Below are 21,690 nucleotides of genomic sequence, written 5' to 3' on the forward strand. Positions count from 1 at the left end.
TGGCACATATATACAATGGAATATTACTCGGCCATAAAAAGGAGCGAAATTGAGTTATTTGTAATGAGGTGGATGGGCCTAGAGTCTGTCATACAGAGTGAAGTTAAGTCAGAAAGAGAACAACAAATACCGTATGCTAACGCATTTATATGGAATCTAAAAAAATGGTACTGATGAACCTAGTGGCAGGGCAGGGATAAAGACACAGATGTAGGGCTTCCCTGGTGGCACAGTGGTTGAGAGTCCGCCTGCCGATGCAGGGGACATGGGTTCGTACTCCGGTCCGGGAAGATCCCACATGCCACGGAGCGGCTGGGCCCGTGAGCCATGGCCGCTGAGCCTGCGCGTCCGGAGCCTGTGCTCCGCAATGGGAGAGGCCGTGACGGTGGGAGGCCCGCATACCGTGGAAAAAAAAAAAAAAAAAAAGACACAGATGTAGAGAATGGACTTGAGGGCACGGGGTGGGTAGGGGAAGCTGGGACAAAGTGAGAGAGTAGCATTGACATATATACACTACCAAATGTAAAATGGATGGCTAGTGAGAAGCTGCTGCATAGCACAGGGAGATCCACTTCATGCTTTGTGAGGACATAGAAGGGTGGGATAGGAAGGATGGGAGGGAGCCTCAAGAGGGAAGGGATATGGGGATATATGTACACTTATAGCTAATTCACTTTGTTGTGCAACAGAAACTAACACAACATTGTAAAGCAATTATACTACAATAAAGATATATATATATATATATTTTAAAACCTGCTGCATTAACACTTTCTTCTCAATATGGAACAAGAATAATAGCTTAAGCATCTCATATGCCCCACTTACTAAAATCAGACCTCAGTGCTATAGGCAGAAGAGTAGAGTTCACTTTTAGATTACTGTAACCCATGTTCTTTGGATAAACTAAGCAACTTCTTCAAAGCATAGCAGTCATCACCAAAGCTAAGGTGAATATGCTTACAATCTGTTATTTCCTCTCTCCAATCCCACTCTTAAAACAATGTGCTGACTGAAGTATCTTTGCCTGTCTAGTGATGGCACACAGTGCTTAGGTTTTAGAGGGTATCACTTTCCTTGTAATTTCCTTTCACATGTTATGTCAAACTGATGTCCATAACTACCTCAGGTCTTAAGATAATTATTATTACACTTCTATTCCTTGCTTCCTTCATTTACATTTACCCCTCTAGAAGAGTTTATATCTTTTAATTTGGGGCATAATTGTCAAGAATAAAGTGACTACCATTTCCTCTTTATATTTGGCATATAGGGAGAAATTGGCAAGGAAATGTATATCATTAAGCAAGGAGAAGTCCAAGTTCTTGGAGGAGCTGATGGCACTCAAGTTCTGGTTACTCTGAAAGCTGGGGCAGTGTTTGGAGAAATCAGGTATCTAAAAGACACCTTGTAATATTGAAGTCTGTTATTTGCTATCAAAGAAAAGTCTTGGGTCATAAAATAAGTAAAGTTCTCGCTCAAATTCACCAATGGTTTGATTGTGCTGACAGCATTGCTAAAATAAGGATTTTCACATTTCTATTTATCCTTTCCCTTCCCCAAAAGACCTAGCTCATTCAGCCCTTTAGGCTCAGGACCTAGGTCAGTGCCTAGAATAAAGTAGATGCTCAATATATGTTGAATAATGAATGTGTGAAGAAATGAATGGATGAATGATGAAAGAAGAGATTGGGAGAGTTAGTCGTCAGATTTTTGGAGAATTTGAATGCCAGGCTAAGACAATAGTTTTGATTAGGTGAGTGATAATGATTATCATTGTGGGACCAAATTGCCTGAGTCCAAACCCCAGTACCACCACTTACAATCTTTGCTCCTTTGTTACTTGAACCCTCTGTCCTTCATCTTAATAATTAGAAGAGCAATAGTGCATATCTTAGAGGGTTGGTAAGTGAATTAATTCGTGAAAAGCACTTAGAACAATGTCCAGCATCTATTAGGAGCTCAATAAATATTAACTATTGTTATTATTATTTCCTATTGGTCAGGAGAAGTTTATCCTACAAGTAAGTCCCCAAGAGTAAGAATAGTTGCCACTTAGTATCTATGAGGATATTGGTTCCAGGACCCCCACAGATACCAAAATCCACCAATGCTCAAGTCCTGTATGTAAAATGGCATAGTAGAGTCAGCCTTCTGCGTCTGTGGGTCCCTCATCTGAGGGTTCCACACACCAGGACTCAATAAACCGGATTGCACAACCCATATGTGAATGCACAAGCCATGGATACAAAGGTCTAACACTACAGACAGCAAATTCAAGCATTCGGTGGGCTAAACATTCCATATGTATTATTGTATTTAAACATATTCATGTATTCATCCAATAAACACTTATTATGAGTGCCTAGTACATGCTAGACAGTCAGGTATTGCTCTAAACTCTGGGAATGTACTGTGAAAACAGTAAACAAGAGCTTACAGTCTTGTGGGAGAAAGCTAACAATAAATAAACTAGACAAGATAAATTCACACTGTGATAACTGCTATAGAGGTAAAAATTGTTAGAGACTGGGGATGCTACTTTACATATAATGGTCAGGGATACCTCTCTGGACAGATAATATTCCAACTGAGATTTGAGAGAGTAAATGGAGCAGCCATCCAGACATGGGGGAAGAGCCCCCCATATGATGGAATAGCAAGGGCAGAGGCCTAGAGGTAGAGCAAGCATATCTAGTTGAATGTCATAGAGGTCAGTATGGCTGGAGCTCAGCAAATAAGGGGCACTGTGGGGAGATGAGGCCCAAGAGGTGAGCAAAGACAAGATTGTACAGACCTTTTAGGCCATGGTAAGGAATTTGTATTTTATTCTAAATACCAATGGATACCAGTGGAGGATTTTAGGCAAAAGAATGATACAATGTGAATTATGATGTTAGAAGACCACTCTAACAGCTATGTGGAAAAGAGGCAGTAAAGAAACAAGAATGAAATAGAGATCAATTAGAAGTCAGTTGCGGTGGTTCAAGTGAAAGATGATGGAGTCTTGAACTAGGATGCTGGCTCTTAGGGTAAAGACAAGAGTGCACTGTCAGGCAGTTATTAACATATCCATTTCATGATTGGAAAAATTGCAATTCCAAGGTGTCAATTATCTGGCCCAGGATAACATAGCTAGTAAGTGAAAGGGACAATATTCAAACACGAGTTTCATGGATCAGGGCCTAGTGATCTTTCCACCACACCACAGAAGAAAGGTGGTTCATCCAACCTCTGATTTCATAGCTGCTGAGAAGTTATCTTCAGAGTTCCAGAGATATGAATAATTTCAGATGACTTTATATTAGCATAATTAGTTTTCCTTAGAATGTTGAATCATGTTAATTCTCTGTTGATAATGTGCCTTCTCTTTTTTATTTTTCCTCCTTGCTTAAAACTGGGTGGGCACTCGTGTTAAGGGTCTTACTCTGGGGCAGTGGTGGAAACACTTCTCAGAATGTCCAGATCTGTGTGTTCTTTGCCTATTTTCTATCGCTTCCTTACTAGGAGTACTTGCAAATGTGATTTAATATTTTAGTGACTTAATAATCACTGTAATCTTCAAGGTCATAAAACAAGAAACAGTCTAATCTCAAACATTGCAGAAATTAATTAGCTGACCTCTCCCAAGGGTTGAGTACTCCCTGAAGAATAAAGCTTTATAAATACAAATATGTTAATTGCTGATGCTATCATCACAGTAGGAAATACTCTACGAATACAATCCAGGTGCTGCTGAGTTGCAATTGAAAGGAATCTTAAATTCTTGACAGCAGCTTCTCAAATAAATCTCCTATGACCCACTGGGTTTCTAAGGCCAAATTGAAACCAGTAGACCAGACGAGCTCTAAATTCGCTCAGTAATCGGCTGATTCAAGCAAAAGGGAGATTTTTGTCTTGATTCTCTTCTTGGCTGTGGTTGAGGAGAAATATGATACATCTGCCTCTTCCCAGATACCCCCAGGCTTCACAGGCCCACAGCTGTCATACGCCCCTGGAGCTCTAGTTATTTATTCCAGCAATGGAGGCATGCCTGCCAAACATCTAGGTACTGGCAAGATCTAGTAATTGTGTTTACTACTCAAAAAACCTGTGACCTTTGTTAAAATGAGCTACATCCAGCACTATCATGTAGCTTTTTAACGAAGGTTCTTTTTTCTTAGGAAAAAATAAGAAAGAAAAGAACTGAGGGCTTTCAAGGACATTATGTACTAATCCAAAAGAGCAAAGCCCTGACTAAAATATAGATTTAGAGCCTGTCATGGAGAAAACCCAGACCACATTTCCAATTAACATCTGAGGAGTTCAGACACCCCATTTTTAATAGAGAGACTCAGGGTCTGCCGGGGGATAGCCTTGGAGTAGTACTGACTCCACTGTTTGTTTTCACAATTACAATTATTGCCAAGTCTTATTCACCGAATGTATTTAACCACTTCCTATCCTCCTTCTGCAACTGTTAAAATCTCACTTTTCCTGAAATGCATCTGAATTTTTACCCTTGCTAGTGCTATTATGATTTCAATAGAAATCCCTTCTGGTTTCATCTCCCTTTGGAATGTCCTCCCCCTGGAAAATACCTATTCACCTTTCAAGACTTCAATTCAGATATCACCTCTCTGAAGTCATTTCTAACCACCCCCAAACAACTAGTTGCCCCTTGTTCTATGCTTTCATAGTATTTCATTCGTGACTTTACTACAGGAATTACCACTAATTTATAGTCAATTCATTCAAATGGATCTCCTCAACAGACTAGGCTATTAAAATGTAAGAACTAAAACTTCATCTTTATGTCACCAGCAGCTATATAAAAACTGTACAATGTGTTGATTTTCATTGATATTCTGCCTCCATTCAAAATAATTTGCCGGTGCTATTCAGAAATTTCTGATTAATTAAGTAGTTAATTGTGATTTGATTTAAAAAAACAGAAAATTATATTCATAACCCCTTACAGTATAATGTGAAGTGCCTCAAAGAAGGCCATGCCTGGCATGGTGAACAAGAATGGTGAGCAAGAAACAATCACTTCCCTCAAGGGCCTTACAAATAAAAGACAAGGAAACAAAAAGATTCCAATACCAGGTGATAAAATGTATGGATTGCATTCAATGATGGAGCATACGCAGGATATTACAGAGTACAAAGCCTTCACAAGGGCCAATCCTTCAGATTAAGCAATTGCTTGAGGTTATTTGAGAACTGAAGGCAGACCTTTCAGTGCTTCTCAAATGACATGTGGAGAAAATAAAGTGTGCAGACAATATGTGTGCACAAAGGTCAGTCCTGGGGCTTCCCTGGTGGCGCAGTGGTTGCGCGTCCGCCTGCCGATGCAGGGGAAACGGGTTCGTGCCCCGGTCTGGGAGGATCCCACATGCCGCGGGGCGGCTGGGCCCGTGAGCCATGGCCGCTGAGCCTGCGCGTCCGGAGCCTGTGCTCCGCAACGGGAGAGGCCACAACAGAGGGAGGCCCGCATACCACACCAAAAAAAAAAAAAAAAGGTCAGTCCTGATAGCCTGTACAAGAGGGTATGTAAAGGAGTATTCACATAATGCCTGTAGTGGGTTGAATGTTGGCCCCCACAAAGATATATCCATGCCCTAACCCCTGGAACCTGTGAATGTGACCTTACTTAGAAAAAAAGAAAAAAAAGAGAGTCTTTGCAGATATAATTAATCTAAGGATTTTAAGGTGAGCTCATTCTTGATTTTCTTGGATGGGCCCTAAATCCAATGACAAGTGTCCTCACATGAGACAGAAGAGAAGACACACAAACACAGGGAAAAGAGGGGAAGGCCGTGTGAAGACCAAGGCAGAAATTGGAGTTATGCAGCCACAGCCAAGGAACTCCTGGAGCCACCAGAAGCTGGAAGAGGCAAGAAAGGATTCTCTCCTAGAGTCCCGGGAGGGAGCAAAGCCCTGCCAACAACTTGATTTTTGACTTCTGGCCTCCAAAACTGTGAGAGAATAAATTTCTGTTGTTGGTAGTCACTGGTTTTACAGTAATTTGTTACAGCAGCCTCAGGAAACTAATATAATACTAAACTTTTTACATTGTTGACTTTTGAAATTTACTGGGGGAAAAAAAAAGGTCTGCTTCACACTCCTTCAGCTCACCCTACCTGGCCAGTCCACCTCTAAGACCTATCAATTTCACCTCCAAAGTGTGTCTCTAATTGTTTGCACCTTACCTTCTCCACTGACCCCACTTCCGTCCATACCACCTCCCTCTCTCACTGGACAACTGCAGGGCTGCTCCAAGTCTCCCACTCCAACCACCACACCCTCTGTAATCCAGGCCCCACTAGCAGCCAGAGGGATCCTTCACAAACAGGTATGATCATGTCATTGCCCTCCTGCTTAAAACCACTCAGTGCTTTCACATCTTCTTTTTTATCTAAAAGTCCTTGCCTGACCTACAAGATCCTGCAGAGTCTAGCCCCTGCCTACCTCTCTACTGCAGGGTGTACCCCACTCCCCTTGCTCTCTTTAATCCAGACTTCAGTTCCTTGAATGTGCCACATGCCATCCAGCAATGGAGAGGTGGTTTATTTTTTCCTAATTTTGGAATTAAAAATCTTTTTTATTCAGGTAATAATGGTTTATAACATTATATGTATCATGTATACATTACATTTTGACTTCTGCATATACTGCAGTGTGCTCACCACCAAAAGTTTAGCTTCCATCTGTCACCGTATAGTTGACCCCCTTTACCCATTTTACCTTCCCTCAACCCTTCTTCCCCTCTGGTAACTACTACCCTGTTCTCTGTATCTGTTTTTGGTTTGGTTTGGTTTGGTTTGTTCATTTATTTTGTTTTGTTTTTGTTTTTTTATATTCCACCTATGAGTGAAAACATGCAGGATTTGTCTTTCTCTCTTTGACTTATTTCACTTAGCATAAAACCCTCAAGGTCCATCCACGTTGTCGCAAATGGATTTCATCTTTTTATGGCTGAGTAGTATTGCATTGTGTATATACACCACATCTTCTTTATCCATTCATTCATTCATGGATAACTAGGTTGTTTCCATTTCTTGGCTATCGTAAATAAAGCTGCAATGAACATAGGAGTGCATATATCTTTTAAAATTAGTTTTTGTATTCTTTGGATGAACATACAGAAGTGGAATAGCTGGATCATATGGTGGTTCTAATTTTTTGACAAATCTCCTTACTGTTTTCCATAGCAGCCATGGGGAGTTTTTACCTCTGCCCATATAGGTTTCCCACCCCTTTAACCTAATCTGAGCTACTTTCAGGACTTCTTTTTCTCCATTATAGGGACCACCCAGGTGTCCTTGCTATATTCTCTAGTTGGACTACATTCCTATCTTTTGGAACACTTACCTTTGTAATCATGCACTTGCTGGTGCATTTATTTCTTCAGTGTCTTTCTTCCTTCCTCACTAAATCATAAGCACCAGGACTACTATGTATAGCTGTGCCAGTTGTGCTCTGCATCAGGATGTCCAGGCAGGGCCTGGGAGAACTGGAATGCAGCCTGCACTCCACTCCTGAGCATAAGCCCCGCTGTTACACTCCCCCTCATGCACAGGTGCCCTTTACTTTGCAAAAGGGGGCATTTTTCTGGCCAAGCTTTACACCTATAGGACTGCATTTGCCCAGAGAGGCTGTATTTTTCCATTTTGTACACAGACACAGTCCCTAGCAGATGCCACACCCGATCTGCACTTGATCCCCAGCCCTTAGGGCAGTGCCTGGCCCACATAAGTGCCTAATAAATAGTCATTGAATAAATAAGTTAACGTAATTATCTTCTATCTTTGCAAATGTACTAATACACATTCATTTTGTCATGAATATGCATATTCAGTCTTGTACCCTTTTTGTCAGTTTTTATTATTAAGAATAGGACTGCTATGTTTATCTTTGTAAAATCATTTTGCTTTTCTTTTATTTCTTTGAAGTTTATTCCCCAAAATGAAATAACTAGGTCAAAAGGTAGAAACATTTCTATAACTCTTGGAATATATGGGCAGATGATTTTCTAGGAAAATTGAACCAATTTAAGATACAACATGCAATGTATAGCTATTTTTCTGTAGTATCAGTGATATTACCTCATTATTCTCAGTTGGTTTTGCACTTTAATAGTTGTTTTAATTTGCATTTCTCTAAATAGTGCCTAGAAAATAATAGGTCCTCAATAAATATTTGATAAATGAATTAATTTCCTCTGGGCCTATTTATTTTCATAAATGTGATCATTTATTTTCTGCATTTCTTCCTTTGTACAATATCCTTTTTTCATCATATATAACAAGTTATTGAGCAGAATTTAGGCAGTGATATATCATACGTTTTAGATAGTCTGGCTTTTATTTAAAGTATTTAAGTTCTGACTTTTCACCAGCTATATTGGTCAAATCACCCATTCTGCATATTTAACAAATATTTTCTCTATACCATTGTGAAAAGGCCAAATTTTTTTTTTTTTTTTTTTTTTTTTGCGGTACACGGGCCTCTCACTGTTGTGGCCTCTCCCGTTGCGGAGCACAGGCTCCGGACGCGCAGGCTCAGCGGCCATGGCTCACGGGCCCAGCCACTCCATGGTATGTGGGATCCTCCCGGACCAGGGCACGAACCCGTGTCCCCGGCATCGGCAGGCGGACTCTCAACCACTGCGCCGCCAGGGAAGTCCAGGCCAAATATTTTGAAAAGTAATTTTAAACCTCTTTGTTCCCTCCAAACAATGTTTGCCTATTTTACATGAGCACTCAGTTTTCAAAATGAGAGTACCAAGGTAGACTTTTAGGTTTTCGGACTATTTTAATTCCATATTCCTATTCTTCATCAGAATAAGTCTGTTATTCCTTCATCCACTACCCTGCCTTTCCTAAAAGATAGAAATAGTAGATACATTGGAAGTATGAGCAGGGGTAAGAAGATTGATAAATATTGAGGGAGAAAACTTTTCATTTCCATTTTTATCTGGCTCAATCCTGTGAATACTACCTGTGTTAAAATATGTGTTTATATTTTCACTACCTTCTTTAATATAGTCTCTTTGTGTAGCATTTTTTGCTTAGAGCAAAAAGCAAACCTCATCAAAGTTTCACAATATTCCTGTGAACAACTACATTATCAGTACCATTGTTTAAACATGTATTCAAATAGTCTCAGGATTCCTCCTAAACTGACTTCATCTAGTGACTCTAATTCTATGAAAATCAAGGCTCTTTACCACCATTTGGAATAGCAGAGAGGGAGTAAAGAATCTGATTGTCAGACATTGGTAGAGCTTATCACGACCAGCCCAACTGGCTTCCTCTCTGATTTTTCTAATATCCATGGGCAAATCTGTATCATTAGAACAATAACAATGGCTTCATTAGCAGCATTAGAGTTTAGGGTGTAAAGAAAAGACTCCATGACTTGAAGTCAACTCTGGTCTTGTATTTGAATTTCTGCAATGAAACTCATAAGTATTTGTTCTGGAATAAGTCACTTCACTAGATTCTGGACCTCAATTTCCATGTCAGTAAGTGTAGGTAAGAACCTACCTCACCAGTTTCATGTGGTCATTAATATATGACATTGTTAGCTATTTTGACCCCAAAGAAACACAGAGTTAAGCTAGAATATTAGTTTGTTTGATACAGTATTTTCTAGCCAGAGTATCATATATCCTCCTGGGTACTTGATATAAATAAAGAGGGCATGGAATAAACTGTGCATGTTATTCTTTTTTTCCTCTCCTTCTTTAGAATTTTTACCTAGATTCTTCATCGATCATCCACTTCTTTTTTTTTTTTAATAAATTTATTTATTTTTGGCCACGTTGGGTCTTCATTGCTGTGTGTGGGCTTTCTCTAGTTGTGGAGAGCGGGGGGCTACTCTTGGTTGCAGTGCACAGGCTTCTCATTGTGGTGGCTTCTGTTGTTACGCGGGCTCAGTAGTTGTGGCACACGGGCTCAGTTGCTCTGTGGCATGTGGGATCTTCCCGCACCAGGGCTCAAACCTGTGTCCCTTGCCCTGGCAGGCGGATTCTTAACCACTGCGCCACCAGGGAAGTCCTGATTATCCACTTCTTCTAAGGCCAATTCAACTCTGAAATCAAGACTTCCTGGGGGAAAGAGGACTACATGTTTTGTATCTGTGAAATCTGAACTCTTTAACTCTGATAAAAATCCATACATAGAGATTTTTCTCAAAAATGTAGGTTAACATGTGTAGTAGTTTGCAGTAGTTTTATGAATATCAAAGTATCTGCAAAGAGCAAGCAGTCTGGGCAGCGGTGACACTAGAACATCCTCTGATATTTGCTCACCCACAAAAGTTTTGTTAGGATTTATATTTAGTGAAGTGGTAAAAATTTTCAAGCAACAAAGTGTTTTCCAATAACATTGAAAAGAGTAAAAGAATAACTCATAGAAGTCTACACAGGTGACCTAACCTCCTGCACTCCAAATATAATCCAGTTGGAAATTTGCTTAATGAGAACAGATATATGAAGTTGTCATCTCTCACTCAGCATTGGATGTTATTGATCTTCTTTCCATAGATAGTATTCAGAGTTAGTTTTATTTCTATTATAGGAAACAATTCTACATATGAGAGTATGCTTTTAGACAAGAAACTTCTTCATTTTAGGAAACATTCTCATTTTTTACAGTTATCAAAGCATTAATCATTCTGAATTGTGTTTATCTGTTTAAGAAGTCTGTCTAGGTTTTCATTCAACTCCACAACAATGAGCTGTGTGACTCTGGGTGAGGTCCTCAACTGAGGTTTCATTTCTTCATCAATTAAAACAGAGTAATAACAATACCTAATTACCTCATAGGATTGAAAAGCATTATATGTATTGATACAAAAAAGAACTTAGAAAAATACCTGGCTCATAGTAAGCACTTAAAAATATTAGCTAGTAATACTACTATTACTAATGTTATTATCAATATTTGCTAGTCGACTAGACAACCCTTGCCCACGCTTATCTCACTCCTAGATTACAAACAGCTTGAGGGCAGATTTTCTTTAATTGAAATATAGTCGATTTACAAATATTGTGTTAGTTTCATGTGTACAGCGAAGTGATTCAGTTATACATATATATGTGTATATCTATATTCTTTTTTCAATCCTTTTCTGTTATAGTTTACTACAAGATATTGAATATAGTTCCCTATGCTACACAGTAAATCCTTTTGTTTATTTTATATATAGTAGTATGCATCTGTTAATCTCATACTCCCAGTTTATCTCTCCCCCCGCTTCTCCTTTGGTAACCCTAAGTTTGTGTTCTATGTCTGTGAGTCTGTTTCTGTTTTACAAATAAGTTTATTTGTACTAATTTTTAGATTCTACATGTAAGTGATATAATATTTGTCTTTGTCTGACTTAACTTCATTTCAAATGATAATCTCTAGGTCCATCCATGTTGCTGCAAATGGCATTAATTCATTCTTCTTTATGGCTGAGTAATATTTCATTTTATATATCTATATCTATATCTATATCTCATATTCTTTAACCATTCATCTGTTGATGGACACTGAGGTTGCTTCCATGTCTTTGCTATTGTAAATAGTGCCACTATGAACACTGGGGTGAATATATCTTTTCAAATTAGAGCTTTTTTCTTTCCCAGATATATGCCCAGGAGTGGGATTACTGGATCATATGGTAACTCTATTTTTAGTTTTGTTAAGGAAACTCCATACTGTTTTCCACAGGGGCTGTACTAATTTACATTCCCACCAACAATGTAGAAGGGTTCCCTTTTGGCTTCAGATGTTAACCATCTTTATAGCCCCAGAACTTGGCATCGTATCAAGGTCATTATGGAGTATGTTATTTCTACACACTTCTAATTTATCACTAATTTCTTTTTTTCCTTTTCTTTTCAATTTATACAGTGAATTCCTTATATGGTTCTGCATGATTGGCCTCCAAAGTAAAATGGTCTGTACAATCTCAAACTCATAGAAAAAAACTATTTATCAAAAGTCCTGCTGAGAAAGGTAATGTTTAAGAGGATTATTTTTCTCTAGATATTCTAGATACCACTGAAAACAAAGAGAGAGATAAGTATCTGATATGCACTGTACTGACTGCCCTTCCCACCCACAGCATTGCTCCTACGGAACTGGACTTTGGAGTGACACACAGCCTTTACTGAGGACCACATCACAAACAGTGCTGGCAAACTTAGTTTTGCATCTATAACAGAATATGAACATGTCCACCAATTTACATAATGGCATCTCTACTAAAGCCCTTCAGCAGATATTTCTGTCTTAAAACTAAGAATCCATCGATTTTTATGATATAAGAGACTTAAAGCCAAATTTGAAGCCCTCTTGTAACAAAGTTGGCATTTTTGCATGAACCACATTTTATGTTTTCATTCTTGTTTTTCTTCTGCTCTTCCTTTCAACTTATGCTCTTTTGTATTCTACTTATCCTTGTGAGTGCTTTCTGGATAAACTAGCTCTGTGAAAAAGGGCTGTGCACATTGTGTTCCAGTCACATTATAGTCTGTGTATGCAGTGCACAATTTATGATGCCGTATGTGGCAGCCCTGGAAAAAACTGGAAATGAATGACTGACTAGGGACTATCTGAATATTCTAGCTCTTTCTGATATATACACACAGAAATGTATATGTATATATAAATACATATACATTTGTTTATATGTATATATACATTTGTGTATATGTGCACATGTACATATTATATGTATATGTACTATATGTATACTATATGCATATATGTGCATATTATATACATATATAGTATACATGTGTATAGTATATATATTATACATGTATAATGTATTATATGTATATATGTGTTACATACATACATATATAATCTTCATATTGCTATTTATACCTGACATTTACAGAGTTTTGCACATACAGGTCATCCCACACTAAATATACCTTCTCCCTCTGACATTCACACCACTGATTTCATTCACTTATCCACTTTTGGCACGCTAGTACTATGATGGTTAATTTTTTGTGTCGACTTGGCTAAGGGATGCCAAGATAGCTGATAAAACATTATTTCTGGTGTGTGTTTGTAAGGGTGTTTTGGGCAGAGATTAACATTTGAATCAGTAGATTGAGTAAGGAAGATCACCCTCACCAATGCAGTAGGGATCACCCAATCCACTGAGGGTCTGAATAGAACAAAAATGTGAAGAAAGGGCAAATTCACTCTCTCAGATTGAGCTGGCACATCTATCTTCTCCTGCCCTCAGACATCAGACATCAGGGCTCCTGGTTCTGGACTTTCAGACCCAGACCTGGACTTACACCAGGGGCTCCTCTTTCTCCCCTTCTCAGGCCTTTGGACCCAGACTGAATTACAGCACCAGCTTCCTGGGTCTCCAGCTTGTAGATGGCAGACTGTAGGACTTCTCAGACTCCATAACCACCACAACCACATGAGCCAATTCCCATAATAAATCTCCTTTTATATATATCTGTATATGTCCTATTTTTTCTGTTTCTCTGGAGAACCCTGTGTAATAAAATTTATTATATTTGTTGTTATTTGTTACAGTTACATACCCCAAATTAGGGTTTAAAACGTCTCAGCCAGGAGTTTTACCTAATTACACCTTCATAATTGACTGTCAGCAGTCTATAAACACCTATCTCTCCCTAAAGCTAATCAGATACCTATAGTACAGAAGGTACTAAAAGGTGGTCTTGTTAACCCAAAAGAGAGATTAAGTATCTTGTTCAGAAATACACTTAATAAACGGTAGATTTCAACTATAGTTCAATTTAAATTCTTTTAAATTAAACATTATAAATAAATAAATAAAATGGTAGAGTTATCTGGTTCCAAAATCTGTACTCTTTCCACAAACCATACCATGCTTTACTATTTTTCCTTTTGCACTACTTTACCTGCTGAATACGTGATAGGCACTTAATAAATACATGATTGGAGTAAAATTCTAAAAGGTCCTTAAGTTCTTTTTTAAGGTCACAGCAAACAAAGGTGGACCTAGAATTAGAATCCATTCCCTTGTTTCCTGGGCCATTGCTCTGTTCAGTATTTTTGATCTGGGGACACTTACCATTAACCTCGGCTGTTTGTCCTCCAGCACGTGCTCTTTCAGAAACTATGTGGGCTTGGGAATATTTAGGGATCTTCTTACTAAGCTATTTAATGAGTGAAACTTTCCATTGGTGTAATGCTGGAGAAGCATTTTGTGGACAGGAGGGAAAAAAAAGATGCTATTTTAAACATTGCTGAGAGAGTTTGGGCAAAATCCATCTGGCAGACAGACTATTTCTTCCGTTCAAAAACTCATCAAGCACTCCAAATGTGTAACCTGTAGGCAAGTTTAATTAAAGCTTGAGAAATCTCAAAATAACTTGACATTTAAATATGTTATTTCCGTTCTGCTCTCATAGTCTGACACACACAGAGACAGTTTCAGGTCCAAATTAAGCTCTCCAGTGCCATCCAGCCCTGCCTAACTACTGGATTGCCCTATGTCCAAGGCAACAGGAATGTGAATGAAATAGGCTCATCCAATCATTGTCCTTCAAATATTAACATCCATTTCATACATAGATAGGCAGGAAGATAGGTAGGTAGATAGACAGATAGATGGATGGATGGATGGATGGATGGATGACAGAGTAAAATTTATTTCTCTTACTTAAAAAAAAGGGTGAAGGCAGAGCTTGTCTTGGGGAGAAAACCTCAGGAAAGGAGATTCCATTTTCTCTTTTCTCTTAGTTTATCAATTATAATTCTTTTCAAAAAACTTCAGTGTTTGCCATACACATTTTAAACTAAGTTTACCTTCACATTAACACTATACCACTTCACATGTAGTGCAGGAACATTATAACAGCCCTTCCCTACCAACCCTTAAGACACTGATATCATTCATTTCACTTATCCATATGCTACAATCACCCAATGCAGTGTTACTTTATTATTTAAAGTCATATTTTAGATCAATTAAGAATAAGGAAAATAAAAGACTTTCGTTTTACCTCTGCTTATTCCTTCTCCCATGTCTTTCACTCTTTATGTAGAGCTAAATTTTTAATCTGTATCATTTTCCTTCTTCCCGAAGAATTTCTCTCAATATCTTTAAGGGTATGTCTGCTAATGTTAAAGTCCCTCAGTTGTTGGTTTTCTGAGAAAATCTTCATCTCTCCTTCACTTTTGAAGGATACCTTCACTATACATAGGATTCTAGGCGGGTGATTTTGTTTTTCTCAACACTTGGTATTTCACTCCACTCTCTTATTTGCAGTGTTTCTGATGAAAACTCCACTATAATTCTTATTCCTGTTCCTTTATATGTAAGGCTTTTCCCCCCCTCAGCTCTTTTCAAGATTTTCTTTGTCTTTAGTTTATTACACTTTGAATATGATGTGCCTAGGAATGGGGGTGGGGGAGTACTTATTCTGCTTGGTATTCTCTGAGCTTCCTGGATCTGTGGTTTGTTGTCTGTCATTAATTTGGAAAAGTTTTTGGCCATTATTACTTCAGGTGGCTCTTCTAATACTAGAGAATGATGTATGTTTATGTATATATCATATATATATATATAACCTTTTGAAAATGTCCCATGGTTCTTGATGTTCTGTTCTGGTTAGATTTTGGGGTGGTTTTTTTTTTCATTCCTTTTTTTCTTTTTGCATTCAATTTGGGAACTTTCTACTACCTATCTTCAAGCTCATCTGTTCTTTTCTTGGCCATGCCCAGTCTACTGATGAGCCCATTAAAGTCAGTATTCATTTCTGTTATAGTATTTTTTATTTCTAACATTTCCTTTCGAATCTGTCTTAGAATTTCTATCTCTCTGCTTACATTACCCATCTGTTCTTGTATGATGCCTACTTTTTTCAATAGATCTTTTAACATATTAATCATAGTTATTTTAAATTCTCTGTCTGATAATTCCAATATCTGTGTCATATCTCAGTCTGGTTCTAATGCTTTCTTTGGCTCTTCAGGCTGTATTTTACTTGCTTTTTAGTGTACTTTGTAATTTTTGTTGAAAGCTATACATGATGTAATGGGTAGTAGGAACTGAGGGTAAACAGGTCTTTAGAATGAGGTTTTATATTATTCTGGCTAGGAGTTGGGCTGTGTTTAATGTTTGCTGTAGCTGTAGGTGCTAGAGCTTCTAAATTTCTCTAGTGACTTTGTTTCTATCTCCTCTGTTGACTTTGGCCTTCCCTAGTACTGCTCTTCAGAGAAAGCCTGAATTTTGCAGTTATAACCCAATGTTACTATACAGAATCCCCTTTGGTATAGTGCTAAGGTAAGGGGGAGAGCTCTAACTTTATGATTAAATCTAAGTCTTTTAACGGATCTATGTCCCTGGGGTGTGATCTTCACAGGTATTTCTTATCCCCTTAGGCAGGAAGGCCAGAGGTGCCTGGGGTGAGAGAAATGCCCTTCCTCCAGGTAGGATAAGACTCTGGTAATCTTTTCCCCTGGATAGTAGACCTTTGTAATGGAGAACAAATATATTCTGGGTGTATTTTACAATGATTAATCATCCCCTTCTACTGCCAGAGCAACAGGCAGATCTTTCTTGGCTCTCAACCATGAGAATCTGCTAAAGTTTCTCAAGGTAAAACCTATAAAAGTATCAGTTTCCCCATAATTGTGGCCCTCAGAGTTTCTCCCTCTCTTGATAGTCTACTCTCAACCTACAGCAATTTGTCGAAATTACCATTTAGGTATTCCTACCAGTTACAGCTCCAAGGGCTTCTGTTCCAGGTAAGCAGGTTTGGCTGTGGCTTTCTGGATTCACCTGTCTCCCCAGATTCGGATGGGAGTTGACCCTGCAACTTCAGTTCTTTGACAGTTCCGAGAAAAGTCATTGGTTTTCAGTTTGTTCAACTTTTTCATGTTGTAAGGACAGGAGTGACAACTTCCAAGCTCTTTACATGTCAGAGCTGAAACCCTATGTTAGTTTTTTAATGATTAACAGCCAGTGAAAATGTTCCCTTTTCTGCAACAACAGCTGGAGAAATACACATGGTCTGATATCAATCTTCAGGCACAGCACCCATGCAGCTTCTCACATCTCATTGCCCCCAAAGGCAGGGCTGTGAAAATGTGAACATTCCTATTGCCAGAATGCTTTCTCAGTCTCTTCGACCCCTGGAGATTGTTTTTATTAATGTGAGCCTTCTTTCTCCATTTCTAAATGGTTGACTCCGAGAGATTGAATCTTGTGTTACCATCTCACTGCAGAGCCTGTAGTGGTTTTTTTTAAACATTTGAAATGTGTTTTTTCTTGTCTTGCTTTCAAAGACCAACCCTTATTTTCCAGATTATTGGTGAATGACAGAAGTTCTATTCATTTGTTTTATTCACTCGAGTGTTCATTTATTTTATAACTATTTATTGGTTACTTCCCAAACACAAAATGCCCCAGCTATGTCCCTGAGAGATATAAAGTCCAAAATTCTCTGACATTCCAAGTGGGAAGTTGTATGAGAATGACTATACTACAGAGCAATTTATGATACTGAGAAACAATTTGACCTGGGAGTTACATATAGGAAGAGATTAAATTCACCTAATGTAACCAGCGTATCATTAAGATTTGATGTCAGAGCTTGATCTGTCAGAGTCCAGACAAAAAACTGAAGGTACACTTAAGTAAGTTAACTAAGAAGACTTTAATAAAGGGATTACTGACAGAAGTCAATCAAAGGAAATTAGAAGGAAAATCTAAGACTACCCAACAGAGATGGTGATACATCTCGAAGCTAGCTACAAGGGAGCTGTTTCCACAGCCAGTCCTCAAGGGGACAAGGGCAGGGCACATTACCAGAGCCCAGAAAGAAATCTGTGGGAGTTGTACTTCCAGGAGATGGCCAGGAGCTGTGGATTTTGGTAGGAACTGCAGCCATTGCTAACCTAAGGCCTGGCAGGGAAGAATGGGGGAAGAAACGTGCCAACCCCACTCTCTTCCTGCTTTCTGACTTCCTACTTGTATTTCCCATTGGCTGAACCCAAATGAAAATCAGAGAGCAAGTCCACAGAGGTCAGCTTCCTGGAGTGCAAAGAGGATCGGGAAGGATGAAAAGTTAGTCTGAAAGAGCAAATGGAGGATACCCAGTCCAAAGAGAGTCTGCACTTCTGGAATCTGGGAGGAAGAATCTCCCAGGGCTCTGATGGCTACAAGGCCTTGATTTGAGGTGGGAGTTAGATGCAAAATGCATTGAAATCTGTTGCCACTTCTATTGCCACCACATCTTGACTCTCTGCACACTCATCTGAACTCTCACATCCAGGGAATGAGCTCTGAAGCAGTATAAATGGTTCTAATATTTGATTTTTTTTTTTAAAGATTTTGGTGGAGGAAGATTGAAACTGGTGGTAAAGATTCATTTTTCTCTCTTACAGCCTTCTAGCAGCAAGAGGAGGAAACCGTAGAACTGCCAACGTGGTGGCCCATGGCTTTGCCAATCTTTTAACTCTGGACAAAAGGACCCTCCAAGAAATTCTAGTGCATTATCCAGATTCTGAAAAGCTCCTCATGAAGAAAGCCAGGTATAACCTTTAAAACCCCATTAGAGAGGAGTTGGTTTTACTTCATAAAATCTAAGATGAGAACTGTGCTATGGTGGGTACAATCAACTTTATCCATGAGATACACTTAACAAACAACTGTTTATGCAGTTATACATTGAAAACTTCACAGATTAGGAGAAATGTTAGTATTTCTGGTAAGTTTTTCCATAACTCTCACAGTACTATCTGAAATGGCCTTTCTGTCTTGTCCACAGAGTGCTTCTAAAGAACAAGGCTCCAGGCACAGGGACAACTTGTCCAAATAAAGGACTTGCCTTTCTCTTCCCACCAAAACAAGAGACACCCAAAATGTTTAAAGCTCTCCTAGGAGGCTCAGGAAAAGCAGGTCTTGCAAGACTACTCACACTGAAGAGAGAACAAACCATTCTGGTAATAAGGCAGAGGGAAAGGAGGGCTGTAACAGAGACCACTGGACTAAAGACACCCAGACAAGCTCCTACTTTAATTCCATTTCAGACACTGGGATAATCTGGATTCATCTAATACAAATAATTAATACTTTATATATAGCAATTATTATTTTACTTTATGCCCATATAACATCACATTTAATCCTTACGGGTTTATTATGGATAGTTTTAATGTATATATACATAAATACAGTCGACCCTCATTTTTGTGGATTCTGTGTTTGTGAATCTGCCTACTCACTGAAATGTGTTTGTAACCTCAAAATCAATAATTATGGTGTTTTGGGGGTATTCACAGACATACATGTGCAGAGCAGCAAAAAATTTAAGTTGCTGGAGGCACATGTTCCCAGCTGAGGTTGAACAAGGAGACACTCTGCCTTCTTGTTTCAACTCTCACACTGTAAACAAGTGACCTTTTCATGGTCTATTTTTTGCCATGTTTTTTGCATTTTTGTGCATCTCCCCCCACAATACTGTTAAAAATGGCCCCCAAGCGTATCGCCAAAGCACCATCTAGTGTTCCTAAGCACAAAAATGCTCTGATGTGCCTTACAGAGAAACATGTGTGTTAGATAAGCTTCATTTAGGCATGAGTCGTAGTACTGTTGGCTGTGAGTTCAGTGTAATGAATAAACAATATATATTAAATAAGGTGTCTCTAAATAGAAATGCACATAAAACAAGGCTATGTATTGAGCAGTTGACAAAAATGTTGTAGTCAGAGGCTTGTAGGAACCTAAACCTGCATTACCCCTAGGAGAGATAGGTCAGGGTTTGCTAACAGTGTTTGTGGCAACTTTACAGAACAAAACTATCATGAATAATGAGGATCAACTGTATATGTATAGACATACATATACACCTATAAATATATGACATTTTACCAGTAAGCCAATAAACATTTTCACTAATATTCATTCAATTACTATCATTAAGGTTTAAAGACAGAAATAACCACATAGATTGCATCCAAGCTTTTATGTTATAGATGAAGAAACCAAGATCCAGATCAATGTATTTGGATAAGATCACAATCAATGACAGAGCAAAAGCTATTACTTGGGTATTCAGACTTCCACACCTACACCAAGCTGTCTCCCAATTCCTAGAAATGTCAAGAAACTCAAATGTTATTGCTTTTCTCTTTTTTTTTCATATTTCTTTGATTCTCATGATAAGCTTATGAGCGCAGATACTGAAAAACAGCAGGAATTCAGGTTTTCTGAATCTAGTCCTTATGCTATCTCTAAAACTGTAGGACATGGGAGGCTGTGGTTCTTTCAGGAAATTGGTAAAGCAAATATTATAAAAGTCAGTCACACTCAAGAGACTAAAACTTGCCTCCTCCTTTGCCACACACACAACACTGCGATGAAAATCAGTGTATACCAAATGCCTTATTTAATCGGCATAGAAATAATACTTTGTGTAAAAGGCTTATGGGGTTAAAGAACTATGTAAGTCAGTATGTTAAGTAAGCCTCTCAACTTTATATGTACACATTCATACCCAGTACAAGCTTCTCTCAAACTGATCTCAAGCATCACCAGTAAAGAGCATAGTATGTTTTTTACTATGAAATTTCTACAGATGACACTAAATACAATAGGTTCTAAAGCCATATCAAACACCCATGGGACAAATGGAGAAGACTGTACTAGGAAAGAGATATGAATTTCTCCCTGAAGTTCTCCCATAAACTTATGCTGGAGGAACACCAGAGATTCTAGAGTATTTATATGGTATTTGGTTAATACTTTTTTATTAAAAGATAAATATTTAAAATTTCATCTTCATAAAATAAGTAAATATTTAAAAAGCAAAGAGTCCTGAGCACTAAGTCTAATAATTCAGAGACCACGAGGGTCAACAGGAAGTGAATTCCTTGGCAGGGACAAAAACGCGATGTGGACTAACACTGAATTCAAATGTGACAGCTCAGCCCCATTCTCCAGCGTATCAGAAAACTTAGTTAAATGATAGTCAATGGCAGACATGATTTCCTTATTAACTTAATTCAGACAGTCTTTGTCTTAGTGGTGATGCTTAGCTATTGCATATTAATCAAAAGACTCCAACGTCCTTGATTATGATTTCAATACCAATTCTTTTCAATAACTGTTTCTTCTAGAAAAAAAGTGAAAACTCCGAAGGAGAAGAGGATAAAGGAAAAAAATATGAAGATAAAGGAAGAGAGCCAGCAGAGAAACCACCTGAAACATCCAAATGTCGAACAAGTTCTATTACAGCTGAGGAAGTGCACCAGTCAATTAGAAGGGCAGTTTTACCCAGAGGAACTACCCGTCAATCACTCATCATCAGCATGGCTCCTTCTGCGGAGGCTGGGGAAGAGGTTCTGATGATTGAAGCCAAAGAAAAGGCTAAGCCATAAATGTTTGATTATGTTTAGATACAATCTAGTTAGTTCCCAAAGAGATTGTAGTCTGGATGGTAGCTTAAACTAATGAGAGGAAAATACCTTGCCGGGACCCTTGAGAAACCATAGACAAATCCCTAGCTTAGTTTCTAGGATTCATCTGAGAGTGTGATCTTCTACAGTGGCAATAAGAAGATTATTAAAAAACCATCCCTATTCTCCATTGTCATTAGCTTTGCGCAATTGGTATTTCTCCTAATTGTTTATAGTAGGTTATCTTTCTTCCGTTCTTTCTTGATGACGTTTCTTCTCT

The 21,690-nt window shown here is 38.5% G+C and overlaps 1 protein-coding gene across 1 annotated transcript in view; it reads left to right on the plus strand.

The window, feature by feature from the left end:
- CNGB3 (cyclic nucleotide gated channel subunit beta 3) overlaps positions 1 to 21,440 on the plus strand; it is a 157,020-nt gene extending 135,580 nt beyond the window's left edge. Inside the window, 4 exon segments of the mRNA XM_024126962.2 lie at positions 1,274 to 1,392; positions 18,399 to 18,545; positions 18,782 to 18,956; positions 21,132 to 21,440. Of these exon segments, the coding sequence (XP_023982730.1) occupies positions 1,274 to 1,392; positions 18,399 to 18,545; positions 18,782 to 18,956; positions 21,132 to 21,392 (702 nt within the window). The 3' untranslated portion in view covers positions 21,393 to 21,440.
- Positions 21,441 to 21,690: the final 250 nt, after the last annotated feature.

The sequence above is a fragment of the Physeter macrocephalus genome, chromosome 15 (genome assembly GCF_002837175.3).
Source record: "Physeter macrocephalus isolate SW-GA chromosome 15, ASM283717v5, whole genome shotgun sequence".
In the NCBI taxonomy this organism is placed as follows: domain Eukaryota; kingdom Metazoa; phylum Chordata; class Mammalia; order Artiodactyla; family Physeteridae; genus Physeter; species Physeter macrocephalus.